Consider the following 21,721-nt stretch of genomic DNA (forward strand, 5'->3'; position numbering starts at 1 on the left):
AACTCATCACTTCCTAATAGTTTTCTAGGATAGCCACTAATATGATGGAACATTTTAGTGGCTATCATAGGGTGATAAAGAGAACATACAAAATAAGATAGTAGATTTATAACTGAATCACCCAGAACTTCCTCCTCCTCACTCCCAGAAAAAAATTAGAATCGCAGAATCAGATGAAAGGATATCCCTGTGAGCCCCAAAATACACACAAGAATAAACAAGCTGTCAACAGCTGTAAGACCCTGTGATAGTGATATCAGCATCTGTACGAGGAGAAGTGATAGAAGCCTGAAAGTCAGTCTGTACTCATTTAAAAATGCAGTGGATCAATTTGAGAACAGCACCTGAAGCTGTAAGGGTTTTTGCACAGTCTGTATGTGAGTGCAAGGTATCTCAGTAAGGTGTGAAGGAGCTGGATCTGTCTGAGCCCTTTGGTACAGTTAACAGCTATAGCTCAATTTTAGTTCAAAGCCCCTCACTAAGGGAGAACTTCTGGAAGGTCCAGATGAATGGGAGGAAAGAACAGCACCCAGAAATCTCACAGTGTATGAGATACGTCTTTGAACACTTGACAGAAACTTGGCAAAAAGGAGTTCTAGAGCTGTGAAGATAGAAAACTTGAAAAATCCTGACCCAGTACTCTTTATCTTTAATTGAAAGTTCAAGAAAACTAATTTACATAAAAATGAACAACAGAAAAGGATCAAGATTTAATCCAATGGAAACCTATTTGAAAAATGAATATGAGGATCAGAATAATGTCTCTACAATGAAAGTATGCCAGAATGACATGCCCAGAAAACAAATGAAAAGTATAACCTAATATTGCAAAACAGGTTAAAGAAAACTGATGATGATGTGGAAGAAAAATGTAAATGAGTTAATAGAACTCAAATTATTAGAAATAAAGAGCATTTTTTAAAAAAAATTTAGTTTAGAAGGAGCACAATAGTTATTTAAAGCAAGTAGGTAGAAAAACAGGAAACTTTTAAAAATAAAAATTAAAGAATTCTTTCCCTTCCACATCCTAATCAATTTTGTATTAAAGCCATTGTATGTGAAGGATAGCAAGGTAGTTAGGTGCATTGCAAGACCAGGAAGGTAGGGGACAGCTATGGTAACCCAATAGGACTGACCCCTGATGAGGGCAGGAGCTGTCCTGGTGTAAGAAGTGGGAACCTGAGCAAAGTGAGATGGTTACACATTGGACTGGTCCAAATCCAGTCTGGAAAGTAGGTGGTTCTAAAGACAGAAGACTAGTTCCATAGAGAGATTGATCAAATGAATATTTATTTTAAGGGTAATGTCATCTGTAACTTTTACTGTTCGAGAAGAGAGTTATAAATATAGAAAATGGGAAAAATATAAACCATATAATATTAGAATTGAAAAATTAGTATGAACATATTGTTTTCCATTTATACAATTATAAACATAAATGTGTATCTACTTTACATACATATGTTGTAATTCTCTAGCTCAGTCCACTGAAAAGATGTGGGCTCAGTGCCACCCCAGTAGCAGTCAACACACCTAAGACTCAGATCTTGGTTTCTAAATACTCAGTTCAGTTCAGTCGCTCAGTCATGTCCGACTCTTTGCAGCCCCATGAACTGCAGCACACCAGGCCTCCCTATCCATCACCAACTGTCAGAGTCTACCCAAACCCATGTCCATTGAGTCAGTGATGCCATCCAACCACCTCATCCTCTGTCGTCCCCTTCTCCTCCTGCCCTCAATTTTTCCCAGCATCAGGGTCTTTTCAAATGAGTCAGCTCTTCGTATCAGGTGGCCAAAGTATTGGAGTTTCCGCTTCAGCATCAGTCCTTCCAATGAACACCTAGGCCTGATCTCCTTTATGATGGACTGGTTGGATCTCCTTGCAGTCCAAGGGACTTTCAAGAGTCTTCTCTAACACCACAGTTCAAAAGCATCAATTCTTCAGCACTCAGCTTTCTCTATAGTCCAACTCTCACATCCATACATGACTACTGGAAAAACCATACCCTTGACTAGACAGACCTTTGTTGACAAAGTAATGTCTCTGCTTTTTAATATGGTGTCTAGGTTGGTCATAACTTTCCTTCTAAGGAGTAAGCGTCTTTTAATTTCATGGCTGCAATCACCATCTGCAGTGATTTTGGAGACCAAAAAAATAAAGTCAGCCACTGTTTCCCCATCTATTTGCCATTCCCATTCTAAATTGCCAAGGCTGTTTGGATAAATATCTTGTTTCAAGAGTTGGGCAGGGAAAGTATTAGATTATCCTGTAATATTTTATGCCAGAAAGCATGGTACTCAAGGAATGATGGGAGGCATGTCAAAAGGGTATATAATCCAGTTCAAAAGGCCAAATAGGGAACAATTGGAGCATCAAATTTATGATAATAATACCTGATAGTAATCCACTGAATGAACTAGGAAATAATGAGTCTTTACTAATACAAATAAATGAGTTAATTGAAAGTTTGATGAGAATGGAGAAGTGTGCATGGTTTTAATAACTTATTATTTGCAATTGAAAAAAAAAAAGTAATTTTGCAGTAAAGAAACCTGGCAGACACAACCTTCATCAAGTGCTAAAAGTTAATAGCATCAGTAGTGGGACAAATCAAAAATGTATCCCACCTGGTAGGGTGCATTGGAAGAAACATACATCTCTTCTGTAACATTGCTGCCAAAGTTGCAGGACTCATCATGTGGGAACATCAACAAATCTAAAGAGAAGTTCTAAAAAATAATTGACATGTAGTTTTCAGCAGTAGTAAGATTGCAAAGTCAAGGAGACTGAGGAACTGCTCTCACTGGAGGGGATGTTTTAAAATACGACAGTTTAAATGCCTATGTACTCTCATAAGACAACTCATGGTTTCAAACTTGATTGATTTGCTCTTAATGACATTATTGAGAAAACTTGAATGTGAGCATGATGTAGTAATGTATTAATGTTGCTTTCTTAATTTTGATGGTTTTGTGATTGTATTAAAAAACATCTTTATTTGTAGGAAATATACACTGAGAATTCAAGAGTGATGAGACATCATGATAGCAAGTTACTCTCAAATGGTTCAGGAAAAACAGTTTGTGATTACTTCAATTTTGAAAAGTATATTAATCTTTTAAAAAATAATAATGGATTTGAGAGTGACAGATACAGAAAGTTGGCAAAGAATATTCGACATACATATAATAGGAATCTCATAGGAAAAAACCAGTACAACTAAACAAAAATGTATAAACAGGAAAACTTTTCTAAAATTAAAAAAAAATTAAAACTGCATATCAGAAGGTCAAAAGGATTGTCCAGGTACCTAAGGTGATAACAATCACTGAGAAATATTCTAATAAAATTATTGAAATTAAAAATATGTTGGTGAAATTGCAGGCCCTCAAAAAAGGTTTTTTAAAGAAAAGAAAATGAAGTTTTCATCAGAACTTCATCAGCAGTAGTTTATAGGAGACAGTGCAGTCAGTATACTTAAGAATCAGAGAAAGAAACTGAAACAAACTGGCTTGAAATATAAAGACTGCAGTCAAATATATTAGTGAAGAATTGGAGTTCACATAAACCCTTCCTGAGAAGAAAGAACAAACTTCAGACACCCAAGATGATGGAAGAGATACTGATATAAAGACTGATGTTAGTAATTAAGATAGTTATAAGGAAAAGAGTGTATAATATGAAAAAACTGTATGCTGTGACAATTTGGAGAAAATGCAGTTATCAGAACGTGGGGGTAGAATTGAAGATAATATTAACATAGAATAAACTTTCTGATAGCTTTGAAGTTATTAACATAAAAGAATAATGTTTCAAATCAGATTTGGGGAGATTGCTCATAGTAGGGGTCAAAATCCAAACAAAGGGTTATCATTAGAACAACAGAATAAAGCTTCCTAATTTTATGTTTATATATTCACTTTTATAAATATATAATTTTTATGTAGATATATTTTATTAAGTGTATATAAATGTTTTATAAACATGTTTAGTAAAATATAAATTTTATATAAATTTTTTATATATTATATTTAAATAATATATATGATCCCTTGTTTAGGAATCTAGTGTGTGTGTGTATATTTATAAACTTAGAAAGGCTTGTCCATGTGTGTGTGTGTATATTTGTGAACAAAAACATAGACTACACAGTGAGATTGTGTTCTAGTTACTGTTAGTTCATAACTACCCCTAAAGCTCAGTGGATTAAGATAGCAATCATTTTATGGATTCAGTAGGTTAGGAATTCAGCCAGAATTTTGGCTTAGATGGTCCTTGTGGCATAGACTGAAGTCACTTAATGGGATTCAGCAGATGGATAAGCTACTTTGGAAGGTCTAGAATGGCTTCTCTCTCCTTTTCTTGTGACTTTGTTGGTACCAGCTAAAGGTTTAGGCTCAGAGCATTATTGCATGACCTCTACAGAGCGGTGCTTGGACTTCTTACATGATCCCTGGCTTCCTCCAGTTCAAGCACCCCATAAGAACCAGGAAAAAGTTCCACAGACTCTACTGATCTAACCAGGAAAGTCACATATGATCATTTCTACCACATTCACTTGCTTAGAGTTAAGTCGTAAGACCAGCCCAAATTGAAGAAGGGGATTAGACTTCACCTCTTGATGGGAAATGGCAAGGTCACATAGTACAAGACCATATGGGATGCCAGGCATCCTTGGAATATATAATCTGCCTCAGGCTATTTATATAAAAGGCATATTTGTAAATATATTCATATATATTCAACATATAAACATAGAATAGTATGAATAGAACTGGAGTTCACACACACTTCAGTCATATCAAAAATTAACTCACCTTAATTGTTTCAAGAAAACAATTTTCAGATTTGATAGTAAAGCAAAATCTAACCCTATACAGTATCTTCTTGTAACAGAGACAGAGGTTAGAAATAAAACAACCACGTAGCTATAAAAAAAAAAAAGGAGGGACATCTGTATATGGTGTGGAGCATTCTTACTATTACTGCAGTAAGACCGCTGCTATACTTATTATTGAATAAAATAAGCAAGGGGGAGAAATGTGTATGTTACGGTTTATTAAGGAAGGAGCAATACATATATGTGTGTGTACATATACACATAATTACAAAATATGTATAAATAAAGTATATGTTTACTAAAATAATATAGAATAAGTGTAAACATATTTGTGTGAACATATATTTACTTATTTTAAATGGAAGGATAAACCTTTCTTTAAATGTTTATAATGACCAGAATAGGGTAGGGAGAAAGGGATATCTTTGTTTAATATCCTTGTTTTATAGATTTGACTTTGGAACTATTTTACCTATGTATAAAAAAAAAAATGGAAAGTTTACAAAGCGACCCCTAAAAAGTGAAGTTGAAAATAAAAATGAACAAATGAACCTTGATGTATATCCATCTGGTAGCATTCACACCTAGGAAGGAATATTCCAAGTGATTTTAAAATGCTGTTCAACTGTATAATTCTAACAGAACATACTCCAAAATAAAAAGAACTAGGGAAGATAGTTAACTATTTTCAGTGATTGTGTAATGATTGTAATGTTGCTATTATAAACAAGTAAGTTGTGATGGAGTACTGTAATTCTGTTATCCCCAGTGTGTTGAGAACCAGGATTCTTCATATGTAAGAAAGCATTTAGAGATAAAAGAGATTAAGTAAAAACCTAATGGTACTAATTTTAATTAGAAGAGCCAGTGTAAACTCAAGATTCACTTCATATTTTTAACCTATGTCTTCATTCATCAATCTGTGTCTTAGCTGTGTCTTCACAGCCTAAAGATTTGCCATGAGGTGATAATTGTTGAATTGTCAGGGATTCATTTTTACTAATCAGTCTACTAATTTTTATACTTTAAATTTTCTATTATATTTTTAAAGAACAATAAAAGAATATATATTATTGTGAACATTTAAATATTTTTGAGTTTTTTGATGAATTGTTGCTTCAGTTGGCTTCCCCAGTGACTCAGCAGGTAAGGAATAATCCACCTGCAGGAGACACAGGTTTGATCTCTGGGTCAGAGAGATCCCCTGGAGAAGGAGATGGCAAACCACTCCAGTATTCTTGCCTGAAAAATCCTATGGACAGACAAGCCTGACAGGCTACAGTTAATTAGTCTTGGTATCCAGCAAATAAATTTGGTGACTGTGGTAAAACGAAGAGCAATGCAGCAATAATCATGTTTACTTTTTGTCTTCTTAAACTACACACACTCCAGACATAACTTGTTTTTGTTATGATACTGGTTTTATAAGAAAATCTGATGGTATCTGACTTGTCTGTTAGACAATTGGTCATTGTAAATAGAGAAAAAGGTATAAGTGGGTATAACCATGTAATTGTAGTATTTTTTAAGTGATTATAAACTTGTTATTATTAATAGTTTTGGTAGTTTTTAATGTATGGAATAATTTAAAATCATCCATCTTCAAAATCATTTGTTTTTGTATAAAAACTATCTTGAATAATATATTTTATTCCTTCAGATTGCTTTTTGTGTCTTAGTTTGCTGTTTTGAAAATTTGTAAATTATAAAATGAGTTGAAGTAAAGTTAATTTCATTAGCTTCTAAGGCATATTTTTCCCATATTACTGACTCTGCTCACATTGTATAATGTGAAAATATAATTAGCTGACTTCTTCATAGGGAAAAAGTCAGTAAACAAAGTGTCTAGTGTAAATTATTTTAGACTTCTTTTTTCAGTATAGAAATTAGAATAAATCCTACTTTTTAAAATTTACAGTTAAATTCAACACTAAAGTAAGATTAATACTGCTATTTGATGCATGGAGATTGTCTTTTAATTTATTAAATGTGATATGAGCTCTAAAATAGTGTACTGAAAATACTATTCTCAGCCAGTTCTAATTTATGGTACATTTAGAAGATTGTTATGTTTTGAAATTTACATATTAGGCAAAATCTTGTATAGATTACTCTCTTAAGAGTCTGACCACATTTAATCAATTTTAAGACAGCTTACATATTTAATACTTTATCTTCAAGTAATTTTTTTGGATATAAAATATGAATTTACTTTTCTTTTTTCTTCTATCAGAATACAGTCGTTTTGAAGCCAAAATACATGACTTACGGGAGCAGATGATGAATAGTAGCATTAGTTCAGGTTCAGGTTCTCTTCGAACTAGCCAGAAGCGATCCCTCTATGTCAGGTAAACTTTTTTTAATTTCTAGTTATAGCAGTCTTCATTTATGCATGCAAGTTCTTTCAGGATTTTCACTATGATTAGTTTTCACTGTAGAAAAGTATATTGCAAGGAAAATGCAGTATTGAAAACCAAGGAAATTTTTTTTATGATTGATTTCCTGATAGTATGTCTTTTAGGAGTAGTATGTCTTTGGGAATATTATTATAATTTTATTAATGAAAGTTATATAACCTCTTGAATAATAATAGTATGATAAAGACAAAGTACATAAGGACTAGAAATTTTTTTAAGTTGTTATGACATATCATCCAACAGTTTTCTTTTCCGGTATCTTTTTTATAATAAAATATTCTTTGTTTGAGTAACACTTAATTACTATGATAATTTCTACCAGTCCTTCTCTTTTCACTGCTGTAATTTATCTCTGCCTACCTGGATAGTGTGCATTTCTAATTTGTGAACATTTCTAGGGTCTTGTGGAGTAAATAAATCTTAACTTCGGTTATTTTAGTTCAGTCCCTCTCTTCAGGTACGCCATTTACCATCATTCAAAACCATGTTAAACTCTGTCTTCTCCTGCTGTCATCTCTCTTTTGTACTTATCTTTTGTTGTTGTTGTTTTTGTCATTTTAGTGAGTTTCAGGATGGAAAGAAAATGCAAGCATTACTTGAGAGATTTTGCAGGTTCAGTTGCAGACCACAGTACAGTGAATATCACAATAAAAGAAGTCATGAATGTTTTGGTTCCCCAGTGCATATAAAACTTATATTTACACTGTTCTGTAGCCTATAAATGTACAATAGCATTATGGCTCTTCAAAAATATAATCTCAATTTTAAAATACTTTATTGCTAAAAAAAATGCTAATTTTCAACGAGCCTTAAGCAATTAAAAAAATTTTTTTTCTGATGGAAGGTCCTGCCTCTATGTTGATGATTGCTGACTGATCAGGGAGGTGGTTGCTAAAGGTTTGAGGTGGCTGTGGCAATTTCTTAAAATAAGACAGTGATAGAATTTGCCAAATTGATAACTCTTCCTTTCATGAACAATATCTCTGGAGCATGTAATGCTGCTTGATGGTATTTTAACCACAGTCAACTTTTTTCAAAATTACAGTCAATTCTCTCAAATTTTGCTGCTGCTTTATCAAGTAAGTTGATATAATGTTCCCATACCTTGTTGTCATTTCAATAAGCTTCACTGCATCTTCACCAGGAGTGGATTCTACCTCAAGAAACCACTTTCTTTGCTCATCCACAAGCATCCTCATCCTTTGAGTTTAAACATCTTTCCAAGTTTTATCATAGGATTGCAGCAGTTCAGCCACATCTTCTGGCTCCACTTCTCATTCTAGTTCTCTTTCTGTTTCTACCATGTATATAGTTACTTCCTCTGCTAAAGTCTTAAACCCCTCAAAGTCATCCATGAAGACTGGAATCAACTTCATGCAAACTCCTATTAATATTGACATTTTGACCTCTTCCCATGAATCAACAATGTTCTTAATGACATCTAAAGTCAAAATTACTCCTTGATCCATGGTCTACAGAATGGAAGTTGTCTCAGCATAACATTCATCTCATTGTACATCTCCATCAAAGCTCTTGGGTGACCAAGTACATTGTCAGTTAGCAGTAACATTTTGAAAGAAATCTTTTTTGAGCAGTAGGTTTTTAACAGTATGCTGAAAATACTCAGTAAACCATGTTGTAAACAAACATACTGTCATCTAGGCTTTGTTATTTCAATTCTAGAGCACAGGCAGAAGTCACTGTAGGTTTAGCATAGTTCTTAAAGACCCTTGGATTTTCAGAATGGTAAATAAGCATTGGCTTAACTTAAACTCACAGCTGCATTAAGCCCTGACAAGAGAATCAGCCTGCCCTTTGAAGTTTTGAAGCCAGGCATTGACTTCTCTTTAGCTATAAAAGTTCTAGATGGCATCTTCTTCCAATAGAAGTCTGTTTTGTCCACATTGAAAGTCTGTTGTTTCGTGTAACAACTTTCATTACTTATCCTAGCTAGATCTTCTGGATAATTTGTTGCAGCTTCTACATCAGTACCTGCTGCTTTACCTTGCACTTCTATGTTGTAGGGACGGTTTCTTTCCTGAAACCTTAGGAACCAAACTTCAAACTTTTGCAGCTTGCCCACTTCTCTCAGCCTTCACAGAATTGAAGAGCTTCAGCCTTGCTCTGAGTTACACTTTGGCTCAAAGGAATGTTATGGCTGGTTTGATATTCTATCTAGACCTCTAAAATTTTCTCAGTATCAGCAATAAGCCTTTTTCACTTTCTTGTTTTTCCTGTGTGTACTCAAGTAGAACCTTCGTTTTTTTTCAGCTTGGCTTACTAGTAATGCAAGAAGCCTAGCTTTTGGCCTGTCTTAGCTTTCAACATGCCTTCTTCACCAAGCATAACTTTTTTCTGATTTAAAGTGAGAGACATGTGACTCTTCCTTTCACATGAACACTTAAGAGGCCGTCAGTGGCCTTTTAAGAGGCTTTTCAGTGGCCCAATTTCAATATTGTCATATCTCGGAGTAGGGAGGCCCAAGGAGAAGGGAGAGAGGTGGGGAAAAGGGCCAATTGGTGGAGCATTCAGAACACAGACATTTATCAAGTTACCATCTTAAAAAGCATGGTTTGTGATACCCCAAAATGATTACAATAGTAAAATTAAGGATCACTGATCACCATAATAAATATATTAATGAAAAAGTTTGAAGTATTGGGAGAATTACCAAAATGTGACACAGAGACGCAAAATGAGCAAATGTCAGAAAAATGACACCAGTAGTCATGCCAGACCAACACAGGGGCCTTCCATTTGTGGGGGAAAAAAAATACACCATATCTGCCAAGTGCAATAAAGTGAAACACAATAAAATGAGGCATGCCTGTAGACACATGTAGCCAATCTGCCATAATTAACCAGAAGTCTTATGGTTCTTGTTGGTAGATATATTTTTAATTTCAAAAGTAAGAATGAAGTTAAGGCTACAATAGACTATGTACAGTATGGTGCTTTTTTATAAAGATCTAAAACAAGTAAAATCATACATAAATACATAGTCATCCATATGTGTGTGGTAAAATCAAACCAACAGCAAAAAAGGGTAAAGAGCAAGGAAATAATAAACTCTGTATTCAGAATAGTGGTTATACTCTAATTAGCGCTTAACTCAATCTGAGGAAAGCAGGATCGAGGGAAAAAATACATAGGTGAATGTGAGTCACTGATAAAAGTTTTATGTAGAAACCTTTAGGTTAGATAGTAGATTAACAAGTGTTCATTAATTCTTATGATTAATAACCCACATAAGTATTCCATGAGTACTTCCCTTTTTTTATGAATCAAAATACTAAAAGGCAAAGTTTAAATGTTAACATAGGGGGTAGAAATTGTGAGTTTCTCCATTGCTTATCAGTAATATAGTTGTATTGATTTTGTAATTCAGAAGTTTAATTTATGATAATAAAAATGTTAAGGTATAGTTTTCCCTTTTCTGAATGTCTTGTGGCATTTGTTCTACCCCTTAAGCTACTCTGTTATCTTGTATTCTGTTTATTTGTATCTTCATCATCTTTGTCTTTACCTTTTTAAATAAATAGTAAATACCTGACTATATCAAACCTTTGTTTTTTTATGTTAACTCTATTTTTCCAATAGAAAGATGCTTCCTCAGTATTCAGAATTTATTGAAGTAATGACTTTAGCATTTATATCATTTATAATCTTAATTTTTACAGAAGAATTCTATACTTTTAGAATTCTTTCTTCAAATAAAATCCAATGTGTAGTATATGTTTTAATATATGTTTATGTAAACCTTCCCACTTTTGATTCACCTATTTCCTTTACACTGTTAGCCTCTGAAAAGACTTGAAAGAACATATTTGAAAAGCATTAACTAGTTCATTCATTTAGCTGTCAATTCATTTCACCCCTCTTCAGTTTTACTTCAAGAGACAGCTTCTTAAAAGTTGAGTAGCATGAAAAGGAATATGATTTGTATCCTAATTTCCTGTTGCCAAATTAAAACAAAAGAATCAATTAATTATATTTTAAATGTAGTTGTTGGGATCCTTCCTCTACTCTTGAGAGAAGTTTTTTGAATATAAGAATTTTAATTTCTTTAAATATTGTACACTAATTAAGTAGTAGGACATTATTTTCTTGTTATCAAATTTTAAAATATTCCTAACATTTTGAAATTATTATGTTAAATTATTACAATATTTTTTCCAAAACAGTTGGCAACTATTAAGTCATCATATAGTCATGTATTATTAGTTTTCATCATTGTTATTGACTCTGAAAACCCTGGTTAACACTATGGTTTTATGAACAAATGAAAGAAATACTTACCTGGGAAAATAATCACTCTGTTCTTCTAGCCTTACAGTCCACAAATGATGAATCAGATCAGTCAGGAAATTTGTTCTCCCAAGTGTGTCTAGTCAAAGAGGAGAGTGAGAGTCTCTTTTAATATTTACATTATTAATTTAGAGCAACTCACCAGATTTGTCTTCATTTTAGAATTCAATATAGTTTGCTATTGGATTGTACTAAAAGTATGTTTTTTTATTTTCTCATACAATATTTTAAATTTCTCATACACTATTGAGAGAATAGTATGTCTGTTACCACAACAAGTTAATTTTGCTATTTCTTTTTAATCATTGTCTTCTTGTATATAAAAGAAAATTGAGCTTGGCATATCTACCTAAATTATATATATATACTTTTAGGATCCTGTTTATTTAATATTGATAATATCATTATAAGAAATGCAGACTTTTTTCTTCTTAATCTAGGGCCCTCTTTGATTATGACAAGACTAAAGACAGTGGCCTTCCTAGTCAGGGATTGAACTTCAAATTTGGAGATATCCTCCATGTTATTAATGCTTCTGATGATGAATGGTGGCAAGCCAGACAGGTTACACCAGCTGGTGAAAGTGATGAAGTTGGGGTGATTCCCAGTAAACGCAGGTAAATATAAGTCTGTTAGACTCTTACCACTTGAAAATTGGACAACGTGAATAATTGCTGGGATTTTTTATATTTCTTTTACTGAAGTGATGATTTTATGCTTGTGTGTTTTATATTGTGTTTCACAGCCGTTTAATTCTATTCACCTTGTATTGTAACTGGACTTCCCTGATAGCTCATTTGGTAAAGAATCCGCCTGCAATGCAGGAGACCCCGGTTCGATTCCTGGGTCAGGAAGATCCACTGGCGAAGGAATAGGCTACCCACTCCAGTATTCTTGGGCTTCCCTTGTGGCTCAGCTGGTAAAGAATCCACCTGCAGTGCAGGTGACCTGGGTTCGATCCCTGGGTTGGGAAGATCCCCTGGAGAAGGGAAAGGCTACCTATTCCAGTATTCTGGCCTGGAGAATCCAATGGACTGTATAGTCCATGGCGTCACAAAGAGTCAGACACAACTGAGAGACTTTCACTTTCTTTCACTTTATATTTTAACCAATATTTTACTTATATTTACAAAATTTTCACTTATATTTTAACCAAGAGAATATGAAGCCTCCAAATAGAAATTTCTCTAAAGGTCCTACTTGTTGTTAAAAACAAAGTAGGTATATTTTAAGTCACTGTGCCACAGATCTATACCAGTGGAGAAAGAATTAAAAACCTCTATAGTTTTCCCATGTGGTGGTTTGATTTCAGTTGCTAAGTCATTCCGACTCTTGCAGCCCCATGGACTGTAGCCTGCCAGGCTCCTCTGTACAGGGGATCTTCCTGACCCAGGAATCAAACCCAGGTCTCCTGCTTTGCAGGCAGATTCTGAGCTATGAGTTTTCCCATGTAGGTGGTGTTAAAACTCAAATTTTCAGGGGTTTTGATTGTGTGAATTGCCTCTTCTAGATTAAAAAAAAGAAAGCATTTTAAATGCAAAATTTTTAGAAATATCTAAAATTTTCTTTTAGATATTTTAGATTTTTAGATATTTCTTTTAGATATCATCTCTTTTTCTTGTTTAATTTAGAACCATCCGTGCATTCAGTAGTCTTCCCTCTTTGTTTTAACTGGTTATTGTAGTGATTCACTCACTGATGCATACTTACCATCTAGTGGCATAAGTGGTTAAGTGCAGAGTTTCTTTGAAAAAGGTGATCCCAACAACCCTCTCTGAGGTCAATGGAATGTTATTGAATGTATCTACTTTTATGGGAAAGATATTAAAACGTCAGTTCATAATTTCCCCAAAAGAACTTGTATATGAGATCTGATTCAGCCAAATAACTGCCTAAAACTTAAAAGTTTTCAGATAGCCATAAATTGGACTTATACTTATTTTGTTGAGACTCTGAATTGATACTTATGCCAAATCATATTCCTGTTTATAAACCTCTCTACCATATATATATTTGTACATCTGTTGATAGACTTTGAAGAGTACAAATGTTGAAATATTGCCAAGATCTCTGTAATTGTGGTTTTGGAATTTATGACTGTTGTTGGCTAGATCCATATTTTTAGCAAGATCCAACTATTTGGTGACAACTCCTCTTTTAGCAATGCAACCCTCAGCATAACTTCTTCCCTAGAATAGAATATAGTATTCCTTTAAACACAGAAATGCCACCTCTGTGCCTTGTTGAGTCAAAAGAAACCTCGCATCGTAAATATCAAGGTCAGAGTTTCTAAAAATTGTCTTTATCTCTTGAAATCTTTTATCTTGCAAAGGCTTTACCTGTGTCTGCAACAAATGAGAAATATAGCTGACTTTGGTGGAAAGAGATATTTTTCCTTTTGTATAAAAATTGTATGAGGTTGGATTTTGAAGCCATAAGTGATAAAAGAGATACACCTTGACACCTCTACAAATCCCCAAATTCATGAATAATAATATAGAACATAATTTTCCTGCCATAAATTACAGTATGAAATCACAGCCAATTATGCCATTTCATCCTTCAGTGGATTCTAAACTTGTATTTTCTTACATAGAATGTTATCTTTCTTAGACATCTTTAAGTCTAATAATAGCACAAGGACTTGGAGTTCCTACAGTTCTTAGCTTTCTTTCGGGAACAGTATTGACAAACACAGTTGAAGTCACTTAACTATTTAGTAAGCAAAATAATGATTAGAAAACAAAGCCATTTGAGTTGTAATAAGTGTTAGTTTTTCAGTGCCCTGAATAAGTGTCTTGGCAAAATTATAAATTAATTATTCCTATCATGGACCCTCAGGGTTGCTCTGGAATAGTAAAAACAAATTTTAAATCCGTGACTGCTAGGGTTCTTCTGTACCCATGGTAAAACTTTATAGTTAGATAATAAAAAATGAAAGATAATGCATTTATTCATAGGCTTTTGGGTAGGTTTTTCTGCTGTATACTAATATAACTGCAATGCTGAAATCAAGGGTTTATAAAGCTTAATTTGTATGAAATTTTTCAAGATTCATGCTGGTTGCAATATTCATACATGGCTGGAGATTGTACACTATATACGTTGTTGTAGTATGTTGCTTGCTTGTTTCAAAGGTAACACTTTCAACAAGGTTTAAAATTCAAAAGATTTAACAGCTGTACAGAGCCCCTCTGAACCCTGTTCCCCACCCACCCATTTCACCTTCTTCCCTGAGAAGTTAACTAAGGTTACCATTTCTTCTGTATCCTTCCAAAGATACTTTAAAACTCTATTTTGTGTACTGTAAGTGGTTATTTATGTATTTATACAAATATATCATTGGAATTAAGCTTAAATTGTTCAGTGATGAGACCCTGGGGGAAAAAAAATGAATTAAGCTTAAATGTTTTTATTTCCCTCCTTTTTATTTTTAAAAATTTCAGAGCTGCAGAAAATATAAGTACAAAAGAAATACAAGAATACTACAAAGAATACCCACATTTCCTTCATCTGCTTTCCTCAGTTGTTAACATTTTACTTCATTTGCTTTCTCTCTGACACTGAGTTCTTAGCATATGTGTTCCATAAGCTAAGTATTCAAAAACAAGAACAAATGGAAAACCTGGAAAATTGCTGAACTCAGAAGTGGTGCATCATAATAATTTCAGTATAGTTATGGATTTGAGTGCATATATAAGTATACATACTTGTACTTCACAAGTGGTTTTGTTTCATAATAAAATGAGCCCTATATTTCATTCCTCAGAAATTGTTATTGTGAGATGCAAATGACTTTTAAAGGCTTTAGAATATAAAAATGCTCCATATTAAAGTAGCAATCCTGATGATTTCTAGTTAGAGCCTTGAATATGTTTATTATACTTAAAAAATAATCTGTCCTTTACCAGGGTTGAGAAGAAAGAACGAGCCCGATTAAAAACAGTGAAATTCAATTCTAAAGCAAGAGGAGATAAAGGGGTGCGTATATGAAATCTCTTATTGACTTTTTCATAATTCTTCTTTGAGCTACATTATTAAAGTTAGAAGGACCTCGCCATAAGAATTAACTATTAACAGCTCTTGCCATTGGTGGTTCACAATAATAGAAATTTGCTCAAGTAAGCAATTTATTAAATGAAAGCACCCATTTCACAGACTTTTCCAGATTGTCAAAATTGTCATTTGATATATTCTTAACATACTTTTGGTTGTTATTTTTGTAAGTGAAATGAATTCAGCCTTCACACAGATGAACAGTTATTTAGAAACTTGTGTCAACAGTATTAATTGCCATAACTAATAATACATCTTCTGAGAAAATAGGTCCCCCCAAATTATTAACTAGTTCATAATGTAAGTTTATGGGGTTTTGCAAGTGTGGAAATTACCTTGTTCTTTTCCTGCTTTATTCCTAATATTACTTATTAATAGAATCCATATTTCAAATGTTTAAATCAATATGAATTTTTATATTAAGGAAATAAAGGGACAGTCAAAAGGAGGACTTTGTAAATGGGCAAGAAATATATCAAAATTATTATATATATATTTTAGATGTATTTTTGTTTTCATGTAAAGTCCTTCTTGAATCTGGTGAACGTCAATGGATGATATCACAGGCTTCATCCTGTAGTATGTGTGTAAATACTGCGATGGAATATTCTAGCAAGAAGCCTGAAGAAAGAGCTGACCACATACTGTGTTGAAATACTGTTTATAGCAATGTTTTATATTTGGGGATTTTTACATCTAAAACAAATGTTTTATACATCTTTTGATCAACTTTCAAAAGAATATGGAAAATTTACTCTGCAAGTAAATTAATCCTACTCTTTGTACATGTCTGATATTAAGCATTCAAAGTTTTAATATTTTAAAGGAATATGGTCCTTGATCAAAGAAATTAAATCTCAGTAAATTGTATAATGTATTCAGTTATTTTGGGAATGATAAGTTTCTTTTAAATTTATTTGTACTTTTCAGAAAATACAAAATCATATAGTATAATCTGAAGTAATATTTGAAATAGAAAATCTTTGAAGAAAAATATCCTCAAGTAAATGCTCAGGATTTGAAATATATACAGTGATTTTCATGCTCGTTTTATAATGTCTTTTAAAATATTTTAGTAAATACATTGTCAGTGCATTGAAAAAGAAATTGCATGTTGTAACTTTTCTTTCAAACTGTAAGAAGTTAACTGAATTAACGACATATTTAAATCTTAGTCTTGTTTGTTGACTATAACCAACTTTATACACAGTCACTGTGTTCTAACACAGCACCCAAAGTATGCATGGTACTGAGTGGGGTAAAAATACGCTTGCCATTGATACAGAACTGCATCTCTCTGTAATACCATTTCCCATTCTAAGCTATTCTTTTCCTGTCCTTATGTGGTAGGTTATGGACTTTATTTCCAGTACAGAGTTTTTAAAAACACTTCAGATTCTCATTAACATTTTTAACATTCATTTAGCTATTTTGAAATACTACATATGGAAATTATATATTTAGATACTTGATATATGTTTCATAAATTTATAATGTTTTATCAGTCCTTATATTTATTGCACTATCTCTCTTGCAGTATAGCATGAATAACAATAAGTTACTAAACAGATTGTTTTGTATTGAAAATATAAAGAAACTAGAGGTAGTACGTTTCTTCAGTTTTATATTTTCCCTATACATTTTCATCCTGTTTGCTTGTGCTATTTTTCACTTTTAATAAATTCTTCACCTGCAGGATGTTAGATATAATACAATTAATACATTCTTAACTAACAAGCATTTCTTTCTGTCCTATATTATGATATCTTTATGATATCTCATTTTGGCTAACTGCAAAGATATCAAAAATCAAAACATTTTAAACTTCATGTTTCTTTTGGTTGTTTGCTGTGAAACTGACTCTGACCACTATATATGCAGTAGGAGGAGTAAATAACCTTTTATTAAAAATGTATCAGTTTTATTGGATGGGATTAAAATTATTACTAAATTTGAAATCAGTGATTGTCGTGAACAAAAAATTTAGTCCTTCCCTAAGTTAGATTACCAGGAATTTTTTTCCTACAGAAATTTGTTTTCTTCTCTTTCTGTTTTTTAAAATTTGGATTCATGCAAGGATTTTTATTCAAATAATGCTATTGACAGTTTATGAAACTATAAACTTATATTTCTCCACAGTATTTTTTCCTCAACTTAGTTTTTAACTTCTGCTTTCTTTATCAGAGCCTTCATATTTTAAGATTAATATCAAGACAGTCCACTTGACTAATGACTATGAACTTAATAATTTTGAACTGTTGATATGAAAAGATAAAGATAAAAGTTTTCATAAATATTCTTACCAAAATAAATCTTTTCAAGTAATAGAATTTGAGCTTAAAGTCACTTTAATCCATTTCAGTACTTTAATCACCTGACATCCCATGACTGAAAATATAGACATACCCCAAAAAAACACCGTCTGGTGTTGATATACTTCAAAATACTGATGGTATCATATGACATGAATAAACTAAAAAAAAATTAAAACAAATGTCTATCCTTTATGTTGTTCCCACTTCCAAAAATAATAGTAATTCCTGGTGTCACAAGGCCATTTCCTTCAAGACATGGGTGCCTGTGACAAATTACAAAAGAAGCTGTTCCTCTTTAGCCTCATCTTTCTTTGTGCTACATGCTTTTAAAACTCTGAATGCACAAATGGGATATTCAAGAAGGGAAAAAGCTTGTTTCAGACATCTGTGCAATAAGGGACCATCAAATTGGCTGTCATAGCAATTATGTATAAACTACTAGAATTTTAACTGCCTTTCTGGCATTACAGGCATCAAACCTTTTATTCCGTATTCAGGACATGGTGCCAGTGGATTGACTCGGGTTCCATTTTATTTATATATACCTGAAAAATAGATAATATGGCAGAGCTGAAAGGCTAATACATTAGTTATGATGGCATTTAAATTGGCCAGGAAAGTTGAATCTTCTTCCTTGATTAGATAGCACCGATAATTCTTTTGTTGGACTCTGTACTTGATGGACACATCTTAGTTTTCATCCCATTTCGTGTTTCATGCCATAAGCATTTAGTTATCCTAAATGCTAAATAAATCCTAAATAATTTATTTATTTATCCTAAATAAATCCTATTTATTAATAATGCTAGCAAAAACATTTAGCATTTATTTAATTCTCTTTTACAAAAAGATTGTTTTAAATTTTCAACACTAGCAACTTTCTTAATTTTTTTGGTTCTCTTTTTTAGTAGTGGCTTTTTGTTAGTTTGTTGGAGCCACAGAGAGAGAAAAGGAAAAAATTTGCTAAAGCCAGAGGAAAATTAAGATTATTATGTAAACCATTAAAAATATTTGCATAGCTAAAGTAATTTTGGCTATAGAGCACCTATAAATCTTCTCAAAGAATATGGATTCATATAAATAGATGTGAACTTGGTTTGGACTACAGTAGTAGCTAATCTGGTTTACTCTTCCTTTTTTTTTTTTTAATCAAATAGCACTTACTCATTATTTTTAGGTATCACTGAATTATACTCCTTAAATTTTTCAGTACTTTCAGTTAAAATGTTAGAATTAGAGAAGTTAATACTAAATTAGAAGTTTACTGTATATGTGATTAAAGCAAAATTCATATACAAACTGCACACTGTGGTCACAAGAGTCAGCTTTCACAGAGCTACTAGGCTGGGCCTTTGTACACACAGACAGTAGACATCCCTTTGTTTTGCCCCTCCTTCTCTTCTTCAGCAGTCATTCAATGACAAGCGTAAAAAGAACCTCTTTTCCCGAAAATTCCCCTTCTACAAGAACAAGGACCAGAGTGAGCAGGAAACAAGTGATGCTGACCGTAAGTATGTGGATCCAGTGGTCAACTGAAGATAAATGTAGAGGGACCTACTGCCCTGCAGTTGGTTGTTACCATGGAGACAGTTTCAAGAGCTGCAACAGGTTACTATTTATCTTAACTAGGGATGGCTTAACAAGCATAAACTAATCTGCATACCAATCTTAACTTTTTCTGGCCCCTTAGGAATTCTTAAAGTAAATGATATTTTTAAGCTGTGTTTAAAATAGAATTATTTTATGTAAAGGTTCTTATAAGAAACAACATAATCTCAAAAGAATATTTTAGACAAAAACATGAGTACCTCAGAACCTTCTTACTGATTTCTAGGTATAGCGTTGCCAATCTTTGATAATAGATCTTTTCAAAACATTCTGTTTTATCCTATTTCTTCATTATATGTAGGCAATCTGAATTTTACTTTTAAAATAGCAAGAAACAGTCAAAATTTTTGTTTGTCTCCTAATCAGCTTCTCACATAGAACTCACATTCTTTTAGTAGAGCATATCTAGCCATTCGCTTAATTAAACTTTCAGAAATACACAGAAATGCTCTGTAAGATACGTGCACCTGTAATGGTCTTGGAACTGTCTCTTATTGTAGCACCAATTTTATGCATTACTGACAACTATTTTCTTTGATTATCTTTTTATTGCTTGCTCTCTGGAAACTACTCTCTACAGGAGATCCCTGACGACATGGGATCAAAAGGCCTGAGTAAGTGATCAAAATACTCCCAAGTTACTTTTTTACCTCCATCTACAGACCTACCTTTTTCAGATACATTTTGAGACTCGTGGTAGTGCCTATCTGGCATGAGGAGGTGTATGATTTAGATTGCTTTTAGATTTTTCATGTTAATAATATGCTTGGGATTTTTATATCTATAATACCCTTTAATTTTTTTCATTTTTCACATCATTTGAAAAACTCTCTGCTCATATTTTCCTCTTTGTAATTTTTATGGCAATTACTTTCTTAGGAATTTTTTAAATTTGAAGAAAGACTTTTAATGTTTTTTTAACATAGTACTATCTGCCCTCATTATTAGAAGGTAGAATATAATCCTTACAGTTTTATTCCACCCCACCGTTTTTTGTTAAAACATGTTAAAATGACTTTGAATTCTGTTAGAAAAGCATTGCTATAATGTGAAACTATAAAACACAGTAGACCTTAAATATTAGAAAAGAATTGTAGAACTCAAGTTCAAATAGCAGTCTGTGTGGTAGGAAAATTTTATACATGTTTTTTATGGTGATGTAAGTTATGAAAAGAATTATAAGAAATATTATCCTTTGTTTTTTCTTTAACCAAGATGTCGTCTCTGTTTGGGGGGAGTTGTGTGTGTGTGTGCATCATTCCTGTTTAATTTCCTAGTTAGTGTTTAATTTCCATGTAAGGCTTGGACTAGAGTCTGATATGTAGGAGTCATTCAATAAATATTGGAATGAGTGAATGAAATAAGTCATTTTTGCAAACAATTTTAAATGTGAATGTGTTCAAATTGATTAAATGTGAAATTTTACCAAATACTGCTAAATTATTTTAGGTAACAGTAACTCATAAGTAGTCTTTTAGGCTAAAGTTTTTTTCTAAATAGTTGTTTCCATTTACATTATTAAGCATTGTGAAAACTTCATAATTTGTTGATCATTAAGGATTTAGCCAATATCTTTTAACTTCCTAAGTTAATAAACTTTAAATTTCATAGATTTTTTTTCTTGATTAATGCTAACTTTGTATTGGACTTTTAAGCTTAACTATAGGTACTTTTATTTCAACTTTTAATAATTACAGGTTTATATTAGATTGAAAGCAGTATGCTTTATATGTAATTATTTCTGTTACACACACTTTGCTATTTATGCATTTGCCTTTTTAGGATCTGGCAAGAGTCACAAATTTACTATCACTAGTGGCACCTTTTTTAAATCTCTTTCCTTTGGGAAAAACTATTGGTGAAAATCTTCAAAAACTGGAAAATATTTCCACAGATCTTTAATGCTATAGAATTTATTTTGAGAATGGTCATGCAGTGCTATGGATCATCAAATGATCCCACAGATTTCTGTTATCTATTGAGTCATCAGAGACCTATGGAAAGCTCATGGAAAAAGGAACTAAACAAAGAATTTGGTTCCCCTATTGATTTTTTTATAATAGAAACTATACCTTGACCACATCATATTTTCATCTCTCATTTTAATTGAGGTGTGGGACTTGGAAAGAGAAACAAATGAGAAATGATAACTGATTACCCATGTCATTGGTTTATT

General features: G+C 32.6%; 1 protein-coding gene across 12 annotated transcripts in view; it reads left to right on the forward strand.

Annotated features, from left to right (window-relative positions):
* The window catches only part of DLG1 (discs large MAGUK scaffold protein 1), a 261,867-nt gene that overhangs the window by 208,737 nt on the left and 31,409 nt on the right, over positions 1-21,721 (forward strand). For 5 of the 12 annotated variants that reach the window (XM_043874579.1, XM_043874576.1, XM_043874584.1 and 2 more), the window contains 4 exons: positions 7,075-7,189; positions 12,007-12,183; positions 15,478-15,547; positions 19,345-19,444. In XM_043874579.1, the coding sequence (XP_043730514.1) occupies positions 7,075-7,189; positions 12,007-12,183; positions 15,478-15,547; positions 19,345-19,444 (462 nt within the window). Of the gene's footprint in view, positions 1-7,074; positions 7,190-12,006; positions 12,184-15,477; positions 15,548-19,344; positions 19,445-20,125; positions 20,160-21,721 lie in introns of all 12 variants that reach the window. The other 7 variants (XM_043874581.1, XM_043874583.1, XM_043874587.1 and 4 more) reach the window with 2 other exon arrangements.

This window comes from Cervus elaphus, chromosome 19 (assembly GCF_910594005.1).
Source record: "Cervus elaphus chromosome 19, mCerEla1.1, whole genome shotgun sequence".
Taxonomy (NCBI): domain Eukaryota; kingdom Metazoa; phylum Chordata; class Mammalia; order Artiodactyla; family Cervidae; genus Cervus; species Cervus elaphus.